This window comes from Caretta caretta, chromosome 3, assembly GCF_965140235.1.
Source record: "Caretta caretta isolate rCarCar2 chromosome 3, rCarCar1.hap1, whole genome shotgun sequence".
NCBI classification, from domain to species: Eukaryota; Metazoa; Chordata; order Testudines; family Cheloniidae; genus Caretta; species Caretta caretta.
In genome coordinates this window covers 56,894,588-56,917,404 of record NC_134208.1, presented here as the reverse complement: position 1 = coordinate 56,917,404, position 22,817 = coordinate 56,894,588, and the positions used below count along the sequence as shown (strand labels likewise).

Genomic DNA, 22,817 nt, shown 5'->3' with positions numbered 1-22,817 from the left:
GGGGGTGCTAAATCGTGAATCTGATTGGAGTTTATTCCATTTGAGACCCATTTAGAGAGTATTTGAGCTGAAATCGCTGTGCCTTTAGACCTGTCTGCAATGGAGATTTTCTGAAAACTCTTGTCCTGTCCAAATAAAAGGCCAAAGCTCTCCTTATGTCAAGTGTATGGAGGATGACTTCCCTATTATCCTGGTGAGACTTTGGAAAAAAGGTTGGAAGGTGAATGAGTTCATCCACGTGAAATGTGGAAGTCACTTTGGGGGTGAACTTCAGAAGTGGTCTAAACATGACTTTGTCAGGGAAAAAATGAGGAGGACTTGTGGCACCTTAGAGACTAACAAATTTATCTGAGCATAAGCTTTCATGGGCTAAAGCCCACTTCATCAGATGCATGCAGTGGAAGATATAGTAGGAAGATCACACACACACACACACAAAATGGGGGTTGCCATACTAACTCTTAACAAGACTAATCAATTAAGGTGGGCTATTAGCAGGAGAAGAAAAAACTTTTGCGGTGATCATCAGGATGGCCCATTTCAAACAGTCGACAAGAAGGTTACCCTCTGATCCCACTGAGGGTTACCAAAAGAAACTACACCATTTGCTCAAGAAACTCCCTGAAAAAGCACAAGAACAAATCCACACAGAAACACCCCTGGAACCCCGACCTGGGGTACTCTGCTACCCAAGATCCATAAACCTGGAAATCCTCGACGCCCCATCATCTCAGGCATTGGCACCCTGACAGCAGGATTCTCTGGCTATGTAGACTCCCTGCACAGGCGCTACGCTACCAGCACTCCCAGCTATCTTCGAGACACGACTGACTTCCTGAGAAAAAAATCATGGAGCAGGTCCTCAAGGAATCTATCCTGAAGCACTTACATGAGAGGAAAGTGATCAGGAACAGTCAGCATGGATTCATCAAGGGAAGGTCACGCCTGACTAATCTAATCACCTTCTATGATGAGATTACTGGTTCTATGGATGAAGGGAAAGCAGTGGATGTATTGTTTCTTGACTTTAGCAAAGCTTTTGACACGGTCTCCCACAGTATTCTTGCCAGCAAGTTAAAGAAGTATGGGCTGGATGAATGCACTATAAGGTGGATAGAAAGTTGGCTAGATTGTCGGGCTCAACGGGTAGTGATCAATGGCTCCATGTCTAGTTGGCAGCCGGTATCAAGTGGAGTGCCCCAAGGGTCGGTCCCGGGGCCGGTTTTGTTCAATATCTTCATAAATGATCTGGAGGATGGTGTGGATTGCACTCTCAGCAAATTTGCAGATGATACTAAACTGGGAGGAGTGGTAGATACGCTGGAGGGCAAGGACAGGATACAGAGGGACCTAGACAAATTGGAGAATTAGGCCAAAAGAAATCTGATGAGGTTCAACAAGGATAAGTGCAGGGTTCTGCACTGAGGACGGAAGAATCCAATGCACTGCTACAGACTAGGGACCAAATGGCTAGGCAGCAGTTCTGCGGAAAAGGACCTAGGGGTGACAGTGGACGAGAAGCTGGATATGAGTCAGCAGTGTGCCCTTGTTGCCAAGAAGGCCAATGGCATTTTGGGATGTATAAGTAGGGGCATAGCCAGCAGATCAAGGGACGTGATCGTTCCCCTCTATTTGACATTGGTGAGGCCTCATCTGTAGTACTGTGTCCAGTTTTGGGCCCCACACTACAAGAACGATGTGGAAAAATTGGAGAGAGTCCAGCAGAGGGCAACAAAAATGATTAGGGGTCTGGAGCACATGACTTATGAGGAGGGGCTGAGGGAACTGGGATTGTTTAGTCTGCAGAAGAGAAGAATGAGGGGGGATTTGATAGCTGCTTTCAACTACCTGAGAGGTGGTTCCAAAGAGGATGGTTCTAGACTAGTCTCAGTGGTAGAACATGACAGGACAAGGAGTAATGGTCTCAAGTTGCAGAAGGGGAGGTTTAGGTTGGATATTAGGAAAAACTTTTTCACTAGGAGGGTGGTGAAACACTGGAATGCGTTACCTAGGGAGGTGGTACAATCTCCTTCCTTAGAAGTTTTTAAGGTCAGGCTTGACAAAGCCCTGGCTGGGATGATTTAATTGGGGATTGGTCCTGCTTTGAGCAGGGGGTTGGACTAGATGACCTCCTGAGGTCCCTTCCAACCCTGATATTCTATGATTCTATGAAACTACAATCCATCAGTGGTCTTCCTGAAAACACCATCCTGGCCACTATGGATGTAGAAGCCCTCTACACCAACATTCCACACAAAGATGGACTACAAGCCATCAGGAACAGTATCCCTGATAATGTCACGGCAAACCTGGTGGCTGAACTTTCTGACTTTGTCCTCACCCACAACTATTTCACATTTGGGGACAATGTATACCTTCAAACCAGCGGCACTGCTATGGGTACCCGCATGGCCCCACAGTATGCCAACCTTTTTATGGCTGACTTAGAACAACGCTTCCTCAGCTCTCGTCCCCTAATGCCCCTACTCTATTTGCGCTATATTGATGACATCATCATCATCTGGACCCATGGAAAAGAAGCCCTTGAGGAATTCCACCATGGTTTCAACAATTTCCATCCCACCATCAACCTCAGCCTGGACCAGTCCACACAAGAGATCCACTTCCTGGACACTACGGTGCTAATAAGCAATGGCCACATAAACACCACCCTATACCAGAAACCTACTGACCGCTATTCCTACCTACATGCCTCCAGCTTTCACCCAGATCACACCACACGATCCATTGTCTACAGCCAAGCTCTACGATACAACCGCATTTGCTCCAACTCCTCAGACAGAGACAAACACCTACAAGATCTCTATCAAGCATTCTTACAACTACCAAACCCACCTGCTGAAGTGAAGAAACAGACTGACAGAACCAGAAGAGTACCCAGAAGTCACCTACTACAGAACAGGCCCAACAAAGAAAATAACAGAACGCCACTAGCCATCACCTTCAGCCCCCAACTAAAACCTCCCCAACGCATCATCAAGGATCACTCTCACTGATCTTGGGCGACAGGCCAGTCCTTGCTTACAGACAGCCCCCCAACCTGAAGCAAATACTCACCAGCAACCACATACCACACAACAGAACCACTAACCCAGGAACCTATCCTTGCAACAAAACCCATTGCCAACTGTGTCCACATATCTATTCAGGGGACACCATCATAGGGCCTAATCACATCAGCCACACTATCAGAGGCTCGTTCACCTGCACATCTACCAATGTGATATATGCCATCATGTGCCAGCAATGCCCCTCTGCCATGTATATTGGGCAAACTGGACAGTCTCTACGTAAAAGAATAAATGGACAAATCATATGTCAAGAATTATAACATTCATAAACCAGTCGGAGAACACTTCAATCTCTCTGGTCACTCCATTACAGACCTAAAAGTGGCAATTCAACAAAAAGACTTCAAAAAACAGACTCCGAGAGACTGCTGAATTGGAATTTGCAAACTGGATACAATTAACTTAGGCTTGAATAAAGACTGGGAGTGGATGGGTCATTATACAAAGTAAAACTATTTTCCCATGTTTATTCCCTCCCCCCACCCTGTTCCTCAGATGTTGTCAACTGCTGGAATTGGCCCACCTTGATTATCACTACAAAAGGTTTTCTTTCCTCCCGCCCCCCGTTCTCCTGCTGGTATTAGCTCATCTTAAGTGATTACTCTCCTTACAGTGTGTATGATAACACCCATTGTTTCATGTTCTCTGTGTATATAAATCTCCCCACTGTATTTTCCACTAAATGCATCCGATGAAGTGAGCTGTAGCTCACGAAAGCTTATGCTCAAATAAATTTGTTAGTCTCTAAGGTGCCACAAGTACTCTTTGTTCTTTCTGCTGATACAGACTAACACGGCTACCACTCTGAAATTTGCCAGGGAAGAAAACTGTGAAGGGAGGATGCGCCATCAGGGCAGCTGTCTCCCCATCCTTCCTGCCGAGGTAACTGTGATCACGAATACCATCTTCATGGAAAGGGGAGTTGAAGAACAAGTGACCATGGGTTCAAAGGACTGTCTAATCAGTCCTTTTAATACTAGATTGACATCCCATTGTGGGGTAAGAAGCCTAGGTTGGGTAAAGAGGTTCGCTACGCCTTTGAAAAAACCTCTTCCATAGTTAGGTGGAGAAAAAATGAGTACCCTTCTACCTGCTGGTGAAAGGTCGCTATCGCAGCTAACTGTACTTTCCGCAAGCTAACAGCGTCCCGATTTCTTGAGATTCAGCAAATAGTCTAGGACTACAGGGTAGAGTGGCCGTATCCAGGGTGACTTTTTTGGACTTGCACCAGATCTGAAATCTGGTCCACTTCTGTCGGTAAGTACAATGGATAACCACTTTCCTGCTATGTAATAATACTTCTGATACCTCTTCAGAGCATGTCGTCTCTATGTGTTGGAACCATGAAGGGGCCAGGCTTTGAGCCATAGTATCCGCAGGCTGGGATGAAGAGTGCATCTCTCATTCTGCAAGAGGACATAAGGAGTGGTTGCAAGAGTCTCCTGTGGACACAGCACCAGTTGAGACAGTTAAGGGTACTATGTCTCTCTGGGCCAGGTGGGAGTGATTGGTATGATGTTTGCTTTCTCTCTTTATTTTCAGCAGGACTTTCAGCAACAGAGGAAATGGGGGAAGGCATAAAGAAGGTCCTTGTCCCATGGGGGGAGGAGGAGGAGGAGTATCCCCCAATGCCCGCGGTGGAGCAGTACCGTAGACGTTTCTTGTTCTGGTAAGTTGCAAACAAGCCTCTCATCAGTGTCCCCCATTGTCAGAATATGTCGTGGAGCATCACTGAGTCTATCTCCCATTCGTGATAGTGTGGGAATTTGCTGCTGAGACTGTCTGCTGTCGTGTTGTGTACTCCTGGTAGGCAGGCCGCTGATACTGCAACATTGTGGGAAATGCACCAGTTCCATAGCATTAGTGCTTCCGCACAAAGGGAGGTCAATCTGGCGCCTCCATGGATAAATGTAATACTTGCACACTATATTGTCCATCATGACCTGTGTGTGTACACCTCTGATCAGTGGAAGGAAATGAGCACATGAATTCCTGACCGCTCTGAATTCTGATAGATTGATGTGAAGGCACATCTCAGATGGAGCCCATTTGCCCTGCACTGTAAGATTATTAAGATGTGCGCCCTATTGTATGAGAGATGTGTTTGATTGTGGTGGGCAACGACAGCAGTTTGTCTGTGTTGCCTTTGTTCAGCCTATAAACCAAACTGACCCATGATGATTGGAGGCATCTCATGCAAAGTTTGGCATGAACTATCACCTATGTGCCTACGGCCATGTGCCCCAGGAGCTGAAGGGAGTGTATGGCCAATATTTGAGGGCTGGATTGCATGGTCTCCATAAGCATGGAGAGACTGAGGAATCTGTGTTTTGGGAGGAGTGCTCTTGCTCATACGGAGTCGAGGTTGGCTCCTATGAATTCTAGTTACTGTACCAGTATTAATTGTTGATTTGTGTGTGTTTATTTGTAGGCCCAGATTCCTGAACAAATCCAGAGTGGTATGGGTAACTCGCTGGGCCTTCGAAGAAGCAATGTGCCCTGATGAGACAATCATCCAGGTAAGGGTAGATCATAATGCCCAGAGAGCATAGCTAAGCCGCAATCATAGAGATGACCTTGGAGAATACTCTGGGGGCCAATGAGAGGCCAAAAGGGAGTACTCTGTATTGGTAGTGGTCCTGGCCTAGTATGAATCTGAGGCATCTTCTGTGACATGGTATGATCGAAATGTGGAAGCAATCATCTTGAAGGTCAAGGGCTGAAAACCAGTCTCCTCTTTCTAACACTGGAATAATCATTCCCAAAGTGACCATCTTGAACTTCTGAGCCTTAAATTTGTTGAGCCCTCTGAGGTCTAGTATGGATCTCCAACGTCCCTTTTTCTTGGGTATCGGGAAGCAGTGAGAGTAAAAGCCTTTGCCTCTTAGATGTAGGGGGCACTGGTTCTATGGTTCCAATGGTGAGGAGATATTACAAGAAGAGATAGACTAGGGTCTCATAAGAAGGGTCCCTGAAGTGGAATGGGGAAGGACACTGGGGTGGGGGAAGGGGGTGAAATGGATGGAGTATTCATCTCAAATAATATCCAGTACCCATTTGTCAGAGGTTACCCGTTCCCAGGTGCAGCGGAATGGGGTGAGACAGAAATCCCCGCTCATCCCTATGGATGCTAACATTGGATGGTATTGAAGAGAATGGTCTAATGGCACCTGGACCAACCCTTTGAAATTGTCGTTTTGAGGTGGATGGCTGTGAAGAAGTAGGATAAGGACCTGAAGGTTTCCGTTTGGAGAACCTGAACTTTTCTTTGGGGTTCTGAAGAGTGTCGGGATGAATATTGTGACAACCAGAGCCTGAACGAAGGCTGAGAACTATACTCTCTCTTCTGCCCAGTTGTGTAGATTCTGAGAGACTGAAGAGTAACCCTGAAGTCTTTTAAAGTGAGGAGGAAAAAGTACGCCTTTTCCATAAAGAATTTTCTGCCTTCAAAGGGAAGGTCCTCCACAGTTGTTTGCACCTCTTTGGAGAAACTGGATAAATACAGCCAAGAGACTCGTCTCATCATGATGGCAGCGATGATGGAACATGCCATTGTCAGCTGCGTCGAATGCAGACTGGAGTGACATCTTTGCCACTAGTTGGCCTTAGTTAATGATAGCTTTGAATTGGTCCTTGTGAGATTCTGGGAGCTGCTCAATAAAGGAATTGAGTTTAAGTAGCTGATGTAATCAGATTTTGCCATTAGGACTTGATCGTTTGCGATATGGAACTGTAAAGTATATTTTTCTCGGCTGCTAGTCCCAGTCATGGGGGTGGATTTCAGGTGATGCTGACAGCCTCTTGAGTTTTCTGCATCCATAATCATTGAATTAGGGGGCAGGTGGAAGAAGAAAAAAAAATCTGTCTCTTTTGCTGGTACGTAATTTTTTTTTTAATCAGCCTGTTCGCATGTTGGTGGTACTGATGCCAGGGTCTGCCATATGAGTTTGGTTAATAGGGAGGGCTACTTGGAACAAAGTAGAGATGCATAGAATGTCCAGTAGTTTATGGTGTGCCTCTGTCACCTCCTGTAATGATAATTTTAATGCATCTGCCACTCTTTGAGCTAGCTCCTGGAAAAGCTTAAAGGCGTCTGCCAACAGTGGAAGAGGGGGCATCACTTTCTTATCTGTTGATGGAGATGAGAAGTTGGTCTGGAGGGTAATCTCCCTCCTCTCAGTGTTCAGGGGGCTCGAACGACCCTCAATGCAGCAGCCGAAGGAGGGTGTCTCATCAGGCCTGAATAGGCCGAGCCAGAACCATGGGAGGCACAGTGTTTATGGGCTTGCCAAGGGTCCCAGTAAGGCCACAGAGCGTGGGAAGGACCCAGAAGGCTGCCCCTACCAAGGAGGCTGGGTGCCAGAGGGACGGTACAGCTGAGGCCCATTTGGGAAATGGGTACCATAGGGTGAATGAGAAGAGTGACAGGAGACTGTCGTCTTGCTCATTGTGACTCATCACTCAAAAATGGGGGGGCATGGCATGATGTCACTGACAAGTATGGATCTCTGAGTGGATTCATTACCAGGTAGAGGTAAGTCGAATGCATCAGACACCAAAAGATCTGTCACGTACCAGAAGTCCGGCAATGCCACAGTCATCTGTTCTGGTAGCAGTTGGCAGAGCTGAGACATCTGCAACAAAGGAGTTGGCAATGTGTACTTACTGTGCAGTCCACCAGTGCCTGGCATGCCAAGATGGAACAACTGTCAATGCCTGCACCAAAGGAGCCTTCCCCAGTGTGGATTCTCTATTTTTCTCGCACTCAATACCAATGAGTCTTTGCTTGTGCCCACTGGGTCCTTAGGCAGCCCATAATATTCTATCAGGGCGGTAACGTGAGCTCTGGGTACCTGATTTAGACAGCTTTGGTGCCATCGGTACCGATGATTCCAAGTGAACTGGAGAACGTTTTCAGCTCGGTCACGGCTTGCTGTGGGGATTCACAGCACTTTTCTTAGAAGCCTTGTGAGACTGGCTCATGGATGACTTCTTCAGCTCACCTCCCTTAGATGTAGAGGGTTGCAGTGAGAATTCCCACCACCCAGAGTCTTGGAGTGACTATGAGGGCGGTTGGAGGAGTGCTTCCATTAGGAGAAGCTGGAGTCCCAGTTCTCTCTCCTTTCTGGATCTGGGTTTCAATTGCTGGCATAAACCACACTTGTGTGGGATGTGGTTCTCTCCCAGACAGCAAACGCACTAAGAATGTCCGTTAGTCACTGGGATAGATGCTTTGCAACAGAAACACTTCCTGAAACCCAGTTCGGAAGGGGGGGGGGGAAGCACCCATAAGGACACTACTCAAAGAGGAATACAGGTTCTACCACAACAGTCCCATGCATTAGTGCGGATGCCTTATATACCACCTATATTTGTGTACAGTGTCAGTGTTCTAAATGTTGAACAATGTTTTAGGAGGTTATGATTTTTTTCAATATCTATACACTGTCCACAACTGGAAGAAAATTCAAAAGAATGACAAAATTTAAATTAGTGAAAATTCCACCAAATGGGTCTGTATTTATGGGCTTTTAATTCCCTTGAAATTAGTTTTAAAAAAAGGCAGACCTGCTAGATGGCTTGGCTGGAATAGCAGTGCCCTTTCAGGGGAGATTTCTAAAGCAATCTTAGAAATCTTGTTTTACTGCAGGGCAGAGGCTTGTTGCCTAATCAAAGTAATGCTTTAAGAAAAAGGGATAAACTCATGCCTCTTTGCTAGTGGTGTGAAGGTATCTTTACATGGCTTTGTAGGACAACAGTAAGAGTTTGAAAATGCTAATAATAATCAAAATAATTATATAGAGAGGAAAAATCATACAGCTAGAGGCACTAGCTCTTTTTACGTATGTGATCAGGGAAACAGGGTGTAGAAAAGCCTGTGGCTTGTTTTAAAATGTCTGAGTTCCTTTTAACAAAGACAATTAAACACTCTGCTAAATCCCGGGAAAGCTACTCTACATTATGGATAAAATCAAATGTACAAATCTGTGCACTGTATTATAATATGTAGGCTGACAAAAAATTACACTAGAAAAGAGATACCTCCAATTTGCTCTTCTCGGCAGCAGCTTGCAGAGAAGGAGAAGGTGCCAAAGGCAGAACAGCATCAGAGGAGGACATCTGTACAAAGCAGATGAAAGGGATGAGAAAGGAACCATGGCAGATTATCAGAATTAACAGACTATAGAAAGAGCAAAGGAACATATGATTTCATATTTTTCCCCAAGATACAGAAGCACTTTGGGGAGAAAAAAAAATCATACAATATAGAAAAACAAGGCAGGCAAGACAAAGCATTTGCATTTTGGTCTTTTGAATTTTACTAATGCTATTTCTAAAGGAAGAGAGGTTTGTCAGGTAACTGTGAATGATTTATAATGAAATTCACTAGAATATAAATATAAGAAAATGAACCTGGATAAGATCACATCACAGGAATGAGAAAAATAATTAGGTTTCATCCAATGTTCAATTTTATCCAATGTGACTGTTGAAATATTAATGTCTTGAAGCATGAAGGCATGCTGTCCCATGGGGGAGCAAGGGGGGAGTGCTTTTGTTCTTGTTCACTGTAACAGAATATTTAAAGAATACAGCAAAATAACTCTGAAAGTTATACATTTAATTAAAAGTTCTAATGAACTGTTCTCTATTTAAGAACATGCTAAACATAAAAAGCTGTGAGTTTCTACAAAGCAGCATCCTAGCAGTCGGTTGCCAGACCTATTACAAAGCAATTTATATATATATATATATATATTTTCCTTTCTAAACATCAGTGTGCACGACCACTATTACCAGCAGTGTACTTCCAGAATTACCAAAGATATTATGAGACCGTTATATACACCAGAGAGGCGACTTACACATGAAAATGGGATTCGTCTAAAAGCATTTTCATACATCTTCCTAATCCATTTCTTTGTGTGTACTTGATCACTTTAATAGAAGCATTATCCTTCTATTCCCTTTACAGAAAAATGCAACTGAAATAGGTTTACTAAATGTGCAGTAAATCTTCAGAGCTATAAAACTGACAACTCTGTATTTCCCAATATCATCATTAGTATCCACATGGAAAATTTAAAAATAAATTGAGCTATGAGTACAGGTCTGTACGTACTGTCAAAATAAACCCTGATTATTTAGATATGCAGTGTTGTTGATCCCAAGTTAATAGAGGGAAAAGATCGGTGAGGTAATATCTTTTTCTGAACCAACTTCTGTTGGTGAGAGAGACAAGCTTTCGAGCTTACACAGAGCTCTTCTTCAGGCATGGGAAAGAAGAGCTCTGTGTAAGGTCAGAAGCTTGTCTCTTTCACCAACAGAAATCGGTCCAATAAAAGTTATTACCTCACCCACCCTGTGTCTCTAATATTTAGATGGCACTTTTTTTTTTTTTTGCATTAAGTAATCTTTGACACAGCTTCTTACAATCTAGCTGAAAACTACAGAGAAACCCCTTGTTACATCTTTAGTGTTGCATGTTTGTTATAGAAGATCCCATGAGTATTGTTGTAGTTAATTTATGCATGTTTTGAATATTCACTATCTGTATATATAAAGGCCCTGGAAACGTGCTTTTGCTCTGAAGGTTGGTGCATGATGTTCCAGAAAAGGGGTTTTGTTTTTTAATACTGTGTTCAGTAGTTTCAAGAAGAAATTTCACACTGGGTTAAACTTCTAGAAGTGATACATTTATACAAAAAAGTGACTTAGTCAGTATTTTTCTGGTTTTAGTTTGTTATAGAATCTACTAGTGTTATCGTAAGAGGTACCTGAGAGACTCCCCATGATCATGCAGTAAATTTAATCTTATGCTTATAACTTTCTGTTGCTATGGAAACAGTGATATATCCAGCATTTTGACTTTACCACATTAATTTATAAAATGAAGAGAGGGGGATTATTCACTCAGCCTTATTTGAGCATTGTTTAGTTACCAAATCTTTTACCAAACTACAGACTATTTAAAACCCAGATAGTCAAGTGTTTAGTCTTATGTGTAAGTCCCCCCATAATTTACTAAAATAATTTAAAATCTCATTTCAGCTATGCTTTCTGGTTCCTAGACATAAATTGTTTTTAGTTCCCTCACACATCTGTCAGACGCAGATGCAGAACGTGGGTTAGGGTTGTTTTTTTTTCCTTTTTTTAATCGCAAAATAGGAGTTTTCTACATCTGAAAGTCTATTAAACAAACGATGACTATTGGCCAGGCAATATCACACATTCAAATAATGCAATAGAGATCAATGACTTTTTGAGGCCATCATAATCTATAAAATAAACATACATTGCAGCATTAGCCCACTTGCTTCACAAGTTTGTTTCCTCATTTGCATACCATCTGTCAAAACAAAGGTATCAGAAAGTCCACAAAAGGCCAAACATACAAGTACTGTGCCTACATAATTGGCATAACAATTTTAAACTGAAGTATATTACAATGCACTTGGAATCAAACATTTTGATTCTAGTTTGCCTACAGCTGATTCAACAGTTGTCCACTGTGACCTTGTTTCTTCATTCTTTGGCAAGATTTGGCTGTCTGACACTACATTTGCTGTATCCAAGCAGGAGAGGAATGCCCAATATATTTTAACTCCTAGGTCAAGCCAGCCACATACAGTATGTACCTGTGACCCTGTAAGATGCACAAAAGGCCAATGTATATATCCTAGGTCCACTCTTAGTGAAGCTGACTTCATAATGCAAAGCCCCACCAGTGCTTGAAATGCCTATAGTTCTGTCCATCTTTCAGTGTTAACATCTTGGGGACCAACACTCTTCCTAACAAAGGAAGTTTAAGATGTGTTATTGCAAATGACAGTTTAAGATGATTTATCTTTCAGTCTGGTTTCTCTCTAGGCCTGTCAGTCTAGCTCAGTGGTCACCAACCAGTTGACTCCCTGCCTACCCCAGCCTCACACCGCTCCTGGAAGCAACCAGCGCAGGGGTCTCCTCCCCATGCACTGCTCCTGCCTGCAAGCACCAGCCCCGCAGCTCCCATTGGCGGGGAGAGCTGTGGGAGCAGTGTTTCCAGAGCCATGTGACACCCTACCACAGGGACACATTGGCCCTTCCTGGGAGTGGTGTGAGGCCGGGGTAGGCAGGAAGCCTGCCTTAGCCTTGCTGAACTCCAACACTCTGCCCCAGCCCAGAGTTTGGAGCCCCCTCCTGCACCCAAACTCCCTCCTAGAGCTTGAACCCCTCACTGCCTCCTGCACCCCAACCCCCTGCCTCAGGCTCAGCCCAGAGCCCCCTCCCACACTGTGAACCCCTTGGCCCCAACCCGGTGAAAGTGAGTGAGGGTGGGGAAGAGCAAGTGATGGGGGGAGGGGAGATGGAGTGAGCGGGGCGGAGCTTTGGGGGATGGGTGGGGGAGGATCCTGGGTTGCCCTTAGATTTAAAAAGTAATCTTGGGCATAAAAAGGTTGGAGATCACTGGTCTAGCTGATCAACCTAACATAAGGAGCTCTTACTACAGGGAATTAGCATGGCAGAACAACACTAAATGGTCCCAGATCCAACCCAGCCACAGAAACTTTCAATGGGAAGTCTCCATGGCATTCCTGGTCCTTTCCCTCCCCTACTACTTCCTACTCTCCTGTCCCCACAACACCACAGCACTCTGGATTTGGCAACCCTCTTGCATCCAGAGCGCTCCAGGCTTTCCAGAGTCCAAACCTGCACATTTATTAATCCTGTTTTTAATCCACCTGTCGATCTTGAGGTGCTGGTGACTAGTCTGCAATCCCTGTGTGTGCGCAACTATTTTTCAGTGGTTTCAAGCTTATTCACTGAAGGAAATCTCTCAAAAGGTGGAGTGAGGCAGTGGGCTGTCACCACACCTTCCTTGTAAGGTACTGCTGTGTTTTCATTCACTACCATTATTATTCAATATATATTTGAAATCTTCAGGGGATACTCCTAAGTCATAGGCTGAGATACCACTAGATTGTTCAGCTCTTTGAGGACTGGCAAACTAATACCTAGATATTATGGTGATAGGAGCTTTGGAAACAGCCAGATGCAGCGTTGTTTGGCAAGGGTTGAGTGATTTATGTTTAGCCCAGAGGAGACAGTGATACCAGCAGGTGGGTAGATATGACTATTCTGAGAAACTTGTGGATTACTAATGATATTGTTACGGAATCCATGTAGCACACATTGGCCATCAGTATCAAGAATAACTGATGCTTCCTTAAATTTTTAAAAATTACAAAGCTAATTAAGTACTTATTCTTCCAACATTTCTCAAAAAAAGGCAACTGAGATCAGTTGGATCCTCTCTCTTACTGTCTTCAAATTTTATCAGGATTACATCAAGGAAGGGCCTTCAGTTTGGGAGCTATTTATAGACCTCCCCAGTCATATTTCAGACAACATCATCTGTCAGATTTCCACTGTAAATGTTTTCAAGGATTTGTGAATGGTCTAACTAGAATCAGTTCACTTTCAGCAATTCAAGCCTCCTCTTCCCACCCTCATTAGCTCTTCCTTTTCAATCTCCATTTGCAAGATGTGTTGTTCTTTTTGGATCTTACTGGAGTATCAGATATTCTGCACAGGACATTATAGTAAGGAACTTTAAAAAAAATTACCCAAAACATTTTTGCATCTAAAGAAAATTCCATGAAATTAAGATTTTACGCTCATCTACCCTTATAACGAAGGTTTCTTGGTGTACTAAAAGATCCAAATGTATAGGAATCAGAGTGAATGTAGTAGAGTACACTATATTTCAGTTTCTTTCTTTGTGACGGTTTTCATTTTTCTCTCTAGCTGGAAATAAAATCTAATAACCAGGACAAACTGATTGCTTTGAATTGAAACTACAGTACTGCACAGTTGTTCTACCGTGCAATTACAGATTAAATAGGTATACCTCTCACGTGAAAAGTGTATAATAAAATTTATGGTACCTACGCTCCTTTTACAGTTTTGCCAAGATCTCTGCAATAAACCTTGAACTTAATTAATAATTTTCATTCAAATAAAATATGCTGGAATTTTAAAATTTCATTACAGAAATGAAAGATTCTAATCTTTTATTTTAATTAAAAAAATAAATAAAGATAAAGTTTCTACAATACCTTGTAAGATTCTACTTGAGTTTTAAATTGACATTATACTGACCTAGTGATGATCCCAGGTGGACTAAATGAGAGCAAAGTATAGCCATACAAATGGCTGTTTCTAAACAAAAAGCTATAAACATGGGCATATAAAGGAACTATGACAAAAGCTTTTATTAGCGGCTTACAACTAGTTTCTTCCATTGTTTTCAAAGCACATACTATTTTTTTTATTTGTTACTTTGAAAAAACAATGCTAAGAAAGAACCCAGCAACATCAGAAATATCACAACCTTTTATTTAACTCTTCTGATATCTAGTGTTAACCAGGTAATTCATACACCAAGTAATCCATAAACATATCTTTTAAACATTTATCAAACCATAAATGGACTGCATAAGACCACAGAAAAAAGTCTACGAAAAATGCTTTAACCACCTAAGGTGGAGTTAGGAGTTGAACCAAACAAGAGTGCCCTCTAGTGGCCATTTTATATATGCACAGTTAATCTACAGAGAAGAGATTCTCTGAACTTAGAACACAAGTAAATCCTGTTAAATTTTAACTTGTTTCTAGTTAATTATATTCTGCAATTAGACTTCTTTAGCTGAATGATTAATTAGTTCAGGCTTTTCAGATATTCAGTAGTAAGAAAATTAAATGCACCTTTGCACTACTAAAAATATATTATTTGCTTGGCAGTAATGGCTAGAATCCCAATTAGGTCTCTACTGCACTATGTGCCACACACCCAGAACAGTAGACCCAAAATGCTTGCAATCTTTAAAAAACGGTTACTCACCTTCTCCTGTTCTTCGAGATATGTTGTCATGTCCATTACAGTTAGATGTGTGTGCACTGTGGGCACAATCGTTGGAAAGTTCTTCCACCAGCAGCACCCGTCGGGTCGGCTGTGGAGGCCCCTAGAGTGGTGCCTCCATGCTGGTGAATATATGACCCTGCCAACCCAGCGCCTCCTCAGTTCCTTCTTGCTGGCTACTCCGACGGGGGGGGGGGGGGGGGGGGGCAGGGAGACGGTGGGCAGGTCTGGAATGGACATGAGCAATACATCTCGAAGAACAGTTATGAGAAGGTGAGTAAATGTTTTTTTCTTCAAGTGCTTGCTCATGTTGATTCCAGTTAGGTGACTCCCAAGCCCTATTCTGGAGGTGGGATCAGAGTTATGGAATCACTGACAGAAGCACAGCTCTACCGAAAGCTGCATCATCTCTGGCATGCTGGGTAATGGCGTAATGAGAAATGAAGGCATGAACCGAGGACCATATCGCTGCCCTGCAGATTTCTTTTATCGGGACCTTGGGCCTTCTGGAATGCACCATTAGTGCCAGAGCAGGGACTTTAGCTAGCTCATAGCACATCTGGATGCAGGACGTGATCCACGATGAAATCCTCTGAGATGAGACCAAGAGCCCTTTTATCCGATTTGCCACTGACATGAACAGCAGGTTCGACTTACAAAACACCTTTGTGCTCTCGATGTAAAAAGGCTAGCAACCATTGAATGTATGGTGTGTGAAGCCTCTGTTCCTGGCTACTCGCATGAGGCTTAGGGTAAAGGACAAGGAGAAAAAATGTCCTGGTTGGAGTGGAATTGGGAACAACCTCTGGAAGAAAGGCTGGGTGAGGCCTAAGCTATACCTTGTCCTTGAAGAAAACCACATAAGGAGGATCGGAGGCGAGGGCCTTCAACGCTGAAACCCTCCTCGCCAAAGTAATGGCGACTAGGAAGACCACCTTATAAGAAGCACATGGAATCTTTTTCAAGGGGATACAGCAATATGCTACGTTTTCCATAACAGATATAGGAGTGAACAAGTCACCAGAGGTTCAAATGGGGGTCCCATCAGTTTGGAAAGGACCAGGTTGATGTCCCACACTGGGATCAGCTGTCTAATCTACAGGTACAGTCATCCCAGGCCCTTGAGGAAAGGGCTGGCAAAGACGGAGCGTGCAGCCGCTTCCAGATGGAATGCAGAGATAGCTGCCAAGTGCACCTTGATCGATGATGCTGCCAGACCCTGGTGATCAAATGAAGCAGGTATTCCTGGATAAGCAGTATGGGCACCTGCATCGGGGGGGGGGGGGGGGGGTTGCTCTGAGCGCACCAGATTGTGAATCTTTTCCACTTGGGCAGATAGGTGGCCCTGGTGCAGGGCTTCCTGCTACCAAATGAGATCTCCCTAACCTGCTCGGAGCACATGAGTTCCATGGGGTTTAGCCATGAAGCTTCCAAGCCATGAGGTGAAGGGACTGGAGGTCAAGCTGGTGAAGGCCACCATGATCCTCGGTAATCAGGTCCAGGACTAGGGGCAATGCGATTGGGGTCTCCACCAACAGCTCCAGCAGTGTGGTGTACTATTGGTGACGAGGTCAAGCCAATGCCACCAGTATGACCATCACCTTGTCTCTGAGGACTTTGAGCATGAATGAGAATGGGGGAAATGCGTATAGCAGATGATCCATCCAGGGGAGGCCCAGGCTGTGATTCCAGAAAGAGCAGAATCGCCGGCACTTCTTGTTGCTTCGCATGGCAAAGAGGTCTATTTGGGGAGCTCTAGAAAATACTGTGTATCACGTCTGGGCAGATGGACCACTTGTGGTTGTGGAAGGATCTACTCAGGTAGTCTGCCACCTCTTTCTGGGAACCTTTGAGGTAAGACGCTTCTAGGTGAATGGAGTGGGCAATGTAGAACTCCCATAGCTGGAGGGCTTCCCCGACACAGGGGTGAAGAATGGGCTCCACCCTGCTTGTTTATGTAAAATATTGCAGTTGTGTTGTCCATCATGACTCCCACACACTGTTCCTGCAGATGAGCTTGGAAAGTTTGGCATGCTTCTCGGATCGCTCTCAGCTTCTTGATGTTGATGTGGAGCGAGAGTTTGCCTTGGGACCATAAGCCCTGTGTCTGAAGGTTTCCCAGGTGCATGCCCCCAACCCAGCGCCGAAGCATCCGTTACCAGGGACAGAGAGGACTGGAGGCTTGTGGAAGGTGACTTCCTTGCACACCATTTGTGGGTTGAGCCACCAGCAGAGGGACTTGAGGACCTGTACCAGGAGGCGTGAGCACCAAGTCCAGAGTGACTGACTTGGCTAGGCTGATGCGAGCCAAGCCTGAGTCACATCCTGGCATGCTGTATCACACAGGTTCAAGACGCCATGTGACCGAGTAGCCTAATACAGACCCTTGCTGTGGTGGTGGGGCACCATCTGAGTCCTTGTATGATGTCCATTATTGCTTGGAAGTAAGCCTCCGGCAGGAAAGCCCCGGCCCAGTTCGAGTCCAGCACTGGCCCAATAAACTATCTTTGAGTTGGTACCAGGGTTGACTTGCTCTCATTGAGGAGAAGACCCAGCCTGTCAAAGGTGGATCTCACGAAATTGACCTGTGCATCCACTTGGTCCCTGGAGCAGCCAGTTGTCGAGGTAAGAATGCACTTGTACCTGCCTCCTACAGAGGAAGGCAGCTACGACCAATATGCACTTGGTGAACACTCGGGGGGCCACGAACAGGCCGAATGGGAGGGCCATAAATTGGTAATGTTTGTGACAGACCACAAACCTGAGGAAGCATCTGTGGACGGGTTGTATCGATATGTGGAAGTACGCATCCTTGATGTCGAGGGCGACATACCAGTCTCCTGGATCTAGAGAAGGGATAACTGTTCAGGGAGACCATGTGAAACTTCAGCTTTTTCATGAAGCTATTGAGGCCTTGCAGATTGAGGATGGGTCTGACTGACACACACACACACCCCCTTTGCCCTGGGGATTATGAAACAACAGGAGTAGAATCCCTTGCTCTTTAGGAACCTCCTCCACTGCCCGTGGCAAGGAGCATTTGGATCTCCTACATGAGGAGATGCTCGTGAGAAGGGTCCCTGAAGAGGGATGGGGGCGCACAGAACTGGAGAGAATATCCCACTCTACCCTGCGAAGGACCCAGCGGTCTGATGTTATTTGTGACCAAACACAGTAGAAGTGGGATAGATGGTTCAGGAAACAGGGATGAAGATCTGGTCCATCAGCTGGTACGTCATCCCCGGGCGCACCTTCGAAAGGCCTGCTTAGAGCCTGAAGTAGCACTCTACTGGCCCTGGTTGGATGGGGGCTGGGAAGGCTTATGCCTGCCGTTCCTGCCATGCCTGCTAGAGAAATCGTACCTAGGACGTGAAGGACAGGGGCTCTGTATAGGCTGTGGCATGCACCCCCAGGAATTTCAGTATAGCCCTGGAATCTTTAAGGCTATGCACACAGGTCGGCTCCATCAAATGGCAGGTCCTGCAGGATATGTTGCACCTCGGGTGGGAGCCCCGAGGCCTGGAGCCATGAGCTTTGCCTCATGGTAATCTTGGAGGACAAGTGCGTGCCGCCAAGTCTTCAGCATCCAGTGAGGCCTGTAAACAGGTCCGTACCACTGCCTTGCCCTCTTCAACAACTGCCCTGAACTCCTCCTCAGACTCCGCAGGTACTAGCTCCTTGAACTTTAGCCTTGAGTTCCAGGAATTGAAGTTGTATCTGCTCAGGATTGCCATTTGGTTGGCAATCCTGAGTTGAAGACCCCAGGTCAAGTAGACCTTGCAGCAGAAAAGGTCCAGCTGTTACATTCCTTGGATTTGGAGGTAGGACCCTGCTGCCCCTGTCTATTGTGCTTGTTTACCATGGCTGCCACCAACGAGCAGGGCTGGGGGTATGTGTAAAAATATTTGTACCCCTTAGAGGGAACGAAATGCTTCCTCTCAACTCCCTTTTCAGTTGGAGGAATGGAGGCAAGGGTCTGCCACAGGGTCTTTGTGTTGGCCTATATAGTTTTGATGAGGGGCAGAACCACCCTCGATGGACCTTCCAGGGCCAGGATGTCCACCATTGGTTCCTCTGGCTCTACAACCTCCTCAGCCAGCAGGCCCATATTGCGCACTACCCTTCGCAGCAGGTCCTGGTGGGTGCGGCTATCTATGGGGGATGGTCCCGAAGCAGAGGTCCCTGCAACCACTTCATCCGAGGAGGATAACAATGATGCCAGAGGAGTTACAGGGTCTTCGTGGCCCTCTGGGTCCCTGGGGACATCCTGCACAGCCTTTCGTTCCCTGCTGACCACCCCAGGGTCCACGCTGGTGGTGGGAGCAGGCTCAGATGGTGGCAGGGTGGAGTGCACTGGAGTCACTTCAGAACCCCGAGCAGCAGGGTAACTCATTAATGCTGCAGGTACCTGTGGCTCTCACACCTCCAAGTAGAAGTCCTTGGAGAGGTGGGTATGCCCACAGGGTCCAGAACAGCCATTCCACAGGCACTTGCCAGGGCCCTGCAGCCACATCCAAACACCTATGGTCTGATCTGGGTTGGCTACGCCTGGAGTACCAGGACTCTGTCTCCGAAGACAAAGACCTGGAATGTAAAGGCAGTGCCCATTGGAGCTGCACCTGTGATTGGTGCTGGGAAGCAGTGCTGCTACCGGGAGCACCCATAAGAGGTCGAGTAGTGCTGCAACACATGATGCTGGGAGTGGGACCTGTGCCTCACTAGAGACTGGTGCCACGATGGAGAGCAGTGCTGAGAATCAGAGATGTGCCACTTGGTCCCTGCTGGGGACTGGTACCGTGGCATTGCAGTTGATTGCATCAACATCGTGGGCTTGCTTTGAGACAGTGTAGCACGCTGCAGTACCAGAGCCTTCTCCCAACCAGCCAGGGACATGGCACCATCATGGGGCGATTAAGTCCCTTGCGGCCTCGAAGATGTTTGGGGTGGATAGCAACTGGATGTCCTCCACCACGTGGCCCAGGGAGTCCACGAGCACCAGACTTGACAGCCCCCCCTTGCAGGGCCAAAGTCAACAGTGCTGTCTCCCGGGCTGTCGGCGCCGGGTGCTCCTCCCCAGAACGCACACTGGTGGTGCTTTCCGAGGTGGCTGTCCTTGGCACAGGAGATCGGCCCGTCCTGTTTGCCGTGCTGCTTCTGTGGTACTGGTGAATGGGAGTGGTGCTGCGCCACCTCCGCTGGCCTCAGTGCCAGGGAGCACCAGTGCCAAGGGTCTCTATGCCCAGAGTCCTTCCTCAGCACAGCTTCACATATGGAGATCAAAGCACTCCATATGGAGGAGCTCAGTGCCGGATCCTGCCATGCCGAAGCTGGCTGGGGACGAAGAGCTGCCTCCATCAGGAGCTGCTTCAGGAGAAAGTCTCGCTCCTTGTTCTCCCTGGGACAAAACCCTTTACAGATTTTGCACACGGTATGTTTGGCTGCAGGGTTTAAAACCTTAGGATCGAAGCATGCCCTGAGCCCCAAAGGGAACAGGAAAATTGGGATGCGGAGAACCCCCCCACTCCTACACTAACACTATAAACTAACAACTCTTAACAGTACCAGACTACAAAACTACAATGATACAACTACTAGGAGAAACAAGGAGCATTTGCAATAGCAAGTCACCATAGTTCCAACGACCATCACTGGCTGTAAGAAGGAACTGAGGAGGTGCCGGGTCAGCAGGGTCATATATTCACTGCCGTGGAGGCACCACTCGAGGGGGCTCAACAGCTGACCAGACGGGTGCTGCTAGGGGAAAAACTTTCCGGCAACTGTGCATGCTGCACGCACACACCTAACTGGAATCTACACGAGCAAGCACTCAAAGAAGAACTGGAAGAACTGGAGTTTATATTTAAAATGCTAATCTGGTACCCTCTTAACAAATAAGTTCTGTGAGGATTCAGAGACTTATCTGCTTAGTTTACGGAAATTCTTTTAAATTTTTTAACTGCTGTCAGCATTCCAGTGCCAATACAGCTATTGCAGGAAGATGAACTCTATTCTGACACCTCCACATCTAAATTCCAGCTGCAGCAACAAGTTCTGCTCTCATTTCCATCACTGAAAGCTGGGGTTGCACAACAAAGGCAGAAACCTCATTATTGGTAACAACATACCAGTCTGGGAGAATACAGTTGACTTTCAAATTCCAGATTGATTTTACAGGTCAGGGAGTTAAATACAGCTTTACTTGGAAACTGAGCAAATTTTATCTGAGAAGTAGTGGGAGACATACACAGAACCACAGTACCATGTTTCCAGAATCACTCAGGTTTCACTCTTATCTAAATATTATATTGGTAATAGACCTACAACTAGGATCATACTGTAGTATTTGTTTAATAATGAGGCCTCACCTATTGGAAAACTTTTTGAATACTATTTATGTTGACACTTTAATTAAATCCATTAATGGATCTCTGAACAAAGAAATACCAAGTCTGTGATCTAGAGAGCTGTTTCCATCACAAGAGTAAAGCATGTACAAATTAAATGTGGTGATCCTACCCTCCTAGAAAAAGTTTAGTAGATCTTCAAACAGCTCCCTTTTGAATGTTACACCCCCCACTCCCCAAATATACTTGTGTGTGTTTGGGGCGTTGTACAGTTAAGTTGTTTTGGTTCTTTGTGTTTGTGTGTCTGTGGTTTGTTTTATTTTTAAAAAAGGTCAGGTGTTTCTTCAGTGCAACTTCTGTCATGATCAAATTTGGGGGTGACATTGTCAGGACTTAAGGTCCTGCAGCTGCGCCTGCTCAGTATTCCCGATACCCTAATGAGCCGCTAGGTGCCTGATGGATTGCCCTACACGACTGGTTGACGAAGTTAGCAGGCCAGTTCTTAAGCTCAGCAGCAGCTCCTTGGCTACTCAACGAACATGCCCACGGACATTCATCCTCCCTGTGCTTGCATCTTGCCAAGCCCTGCTCCTTCTCCATTCCTCCACAACTCCTGTCCAGATCCTGCCTGCACCCAACCTTGTCCTCAACCTGTCCCAGCTTTGCTACTGCCTCAGAACCAGCCATGCTTCTTCCTTTCCTGACTTCTGGTAATCTAGTTCCGACCCTCAGCTCTGATTCCTGACTCCAGCTCTCTCTGTCTGCCAAACTTTGGCTCTGGCATTCAGACTTTGACTCCAGTTCTGACCTTCAGCTCTGCTTCCTGGTTCTGGCCATGTCAACCCCTGGCTCTCACATCCAGACTCCAACCACTAGGCATGACTCCCAATCTGACCACTAGGCCTGAGCGCCTAGAACCCGGGCTCCTGACAGACATGAACCAGATGGGTAGTAAACACACAAGATACAGCCTAACTGTAAAATGACTGAGAAGTTTCAGTAATGGAAGACTCCAGGCAATAAGGAGAGGCTTAGTGCTAATGAAAGTGAAGTCCTACAGCCAGTGAAAGGAAATAAAACACATGGAGTTAAAACCAAGGAATCACTGCATTAAAATGTTTGTCTCCTTAACGCATCCTTAAACTTTTACATTAAAAAAAAGTGTCATAGTTAGAGTTACTGGACCCTTTCTGATTTCGTGGAGTACACCATTCCCAGGATTCAGACCTCTAGCTGTCATCTAGCTCCAGGTGGAATCACAAGATTATCCCATTCTCAGATCAGGCCCTGGGTTGCACAAACTGGTTCCAACCAAGAGTACCTCAGTAGGTTTGATTTAGGGTCAGAGCCTGGAGGCATGTTCCCTCCAAGAGCAACTGCTGTTTTATTGAGATAGAACAAAAGCATGTAAGAGGCCTTAAAACAATAATAAAAAAAAACTGCAAGCATACCTAGCTTTTCCCTAAGGATTACCATTCC

General features: G+C 45.7%; 1 protein-coding gene across 2 annotated transcripts in view; it reads right to left on the bottom strand.

Moving 5' to 3' along the window:
* The window catches only part of SMAP1 (small ArfGAP 1), a 227,291-nt gene that overhangs the window by 136,957 nt on the left and 67,517 nt on the right, over nucleotides 1–22,817 (bottom strand). Inside the window, exon 5 of one of the 2 annotated variants that reach the window (XM_048845987.2) lies at nucleotides 9,135–9,212. The exons of the other annotated variant lie outside the window; for it this stretch is intronic. Coding sequence (XP_048701944.1) covers nucleotides 9,135–9,212 — 78 coding nt within the window. The remainder of the gene's footprint in view (nucleotides 1–9,134; nucleotides 9,213–22,817) is intronic. 2 annotated transcript variants of the gene reach the window in all.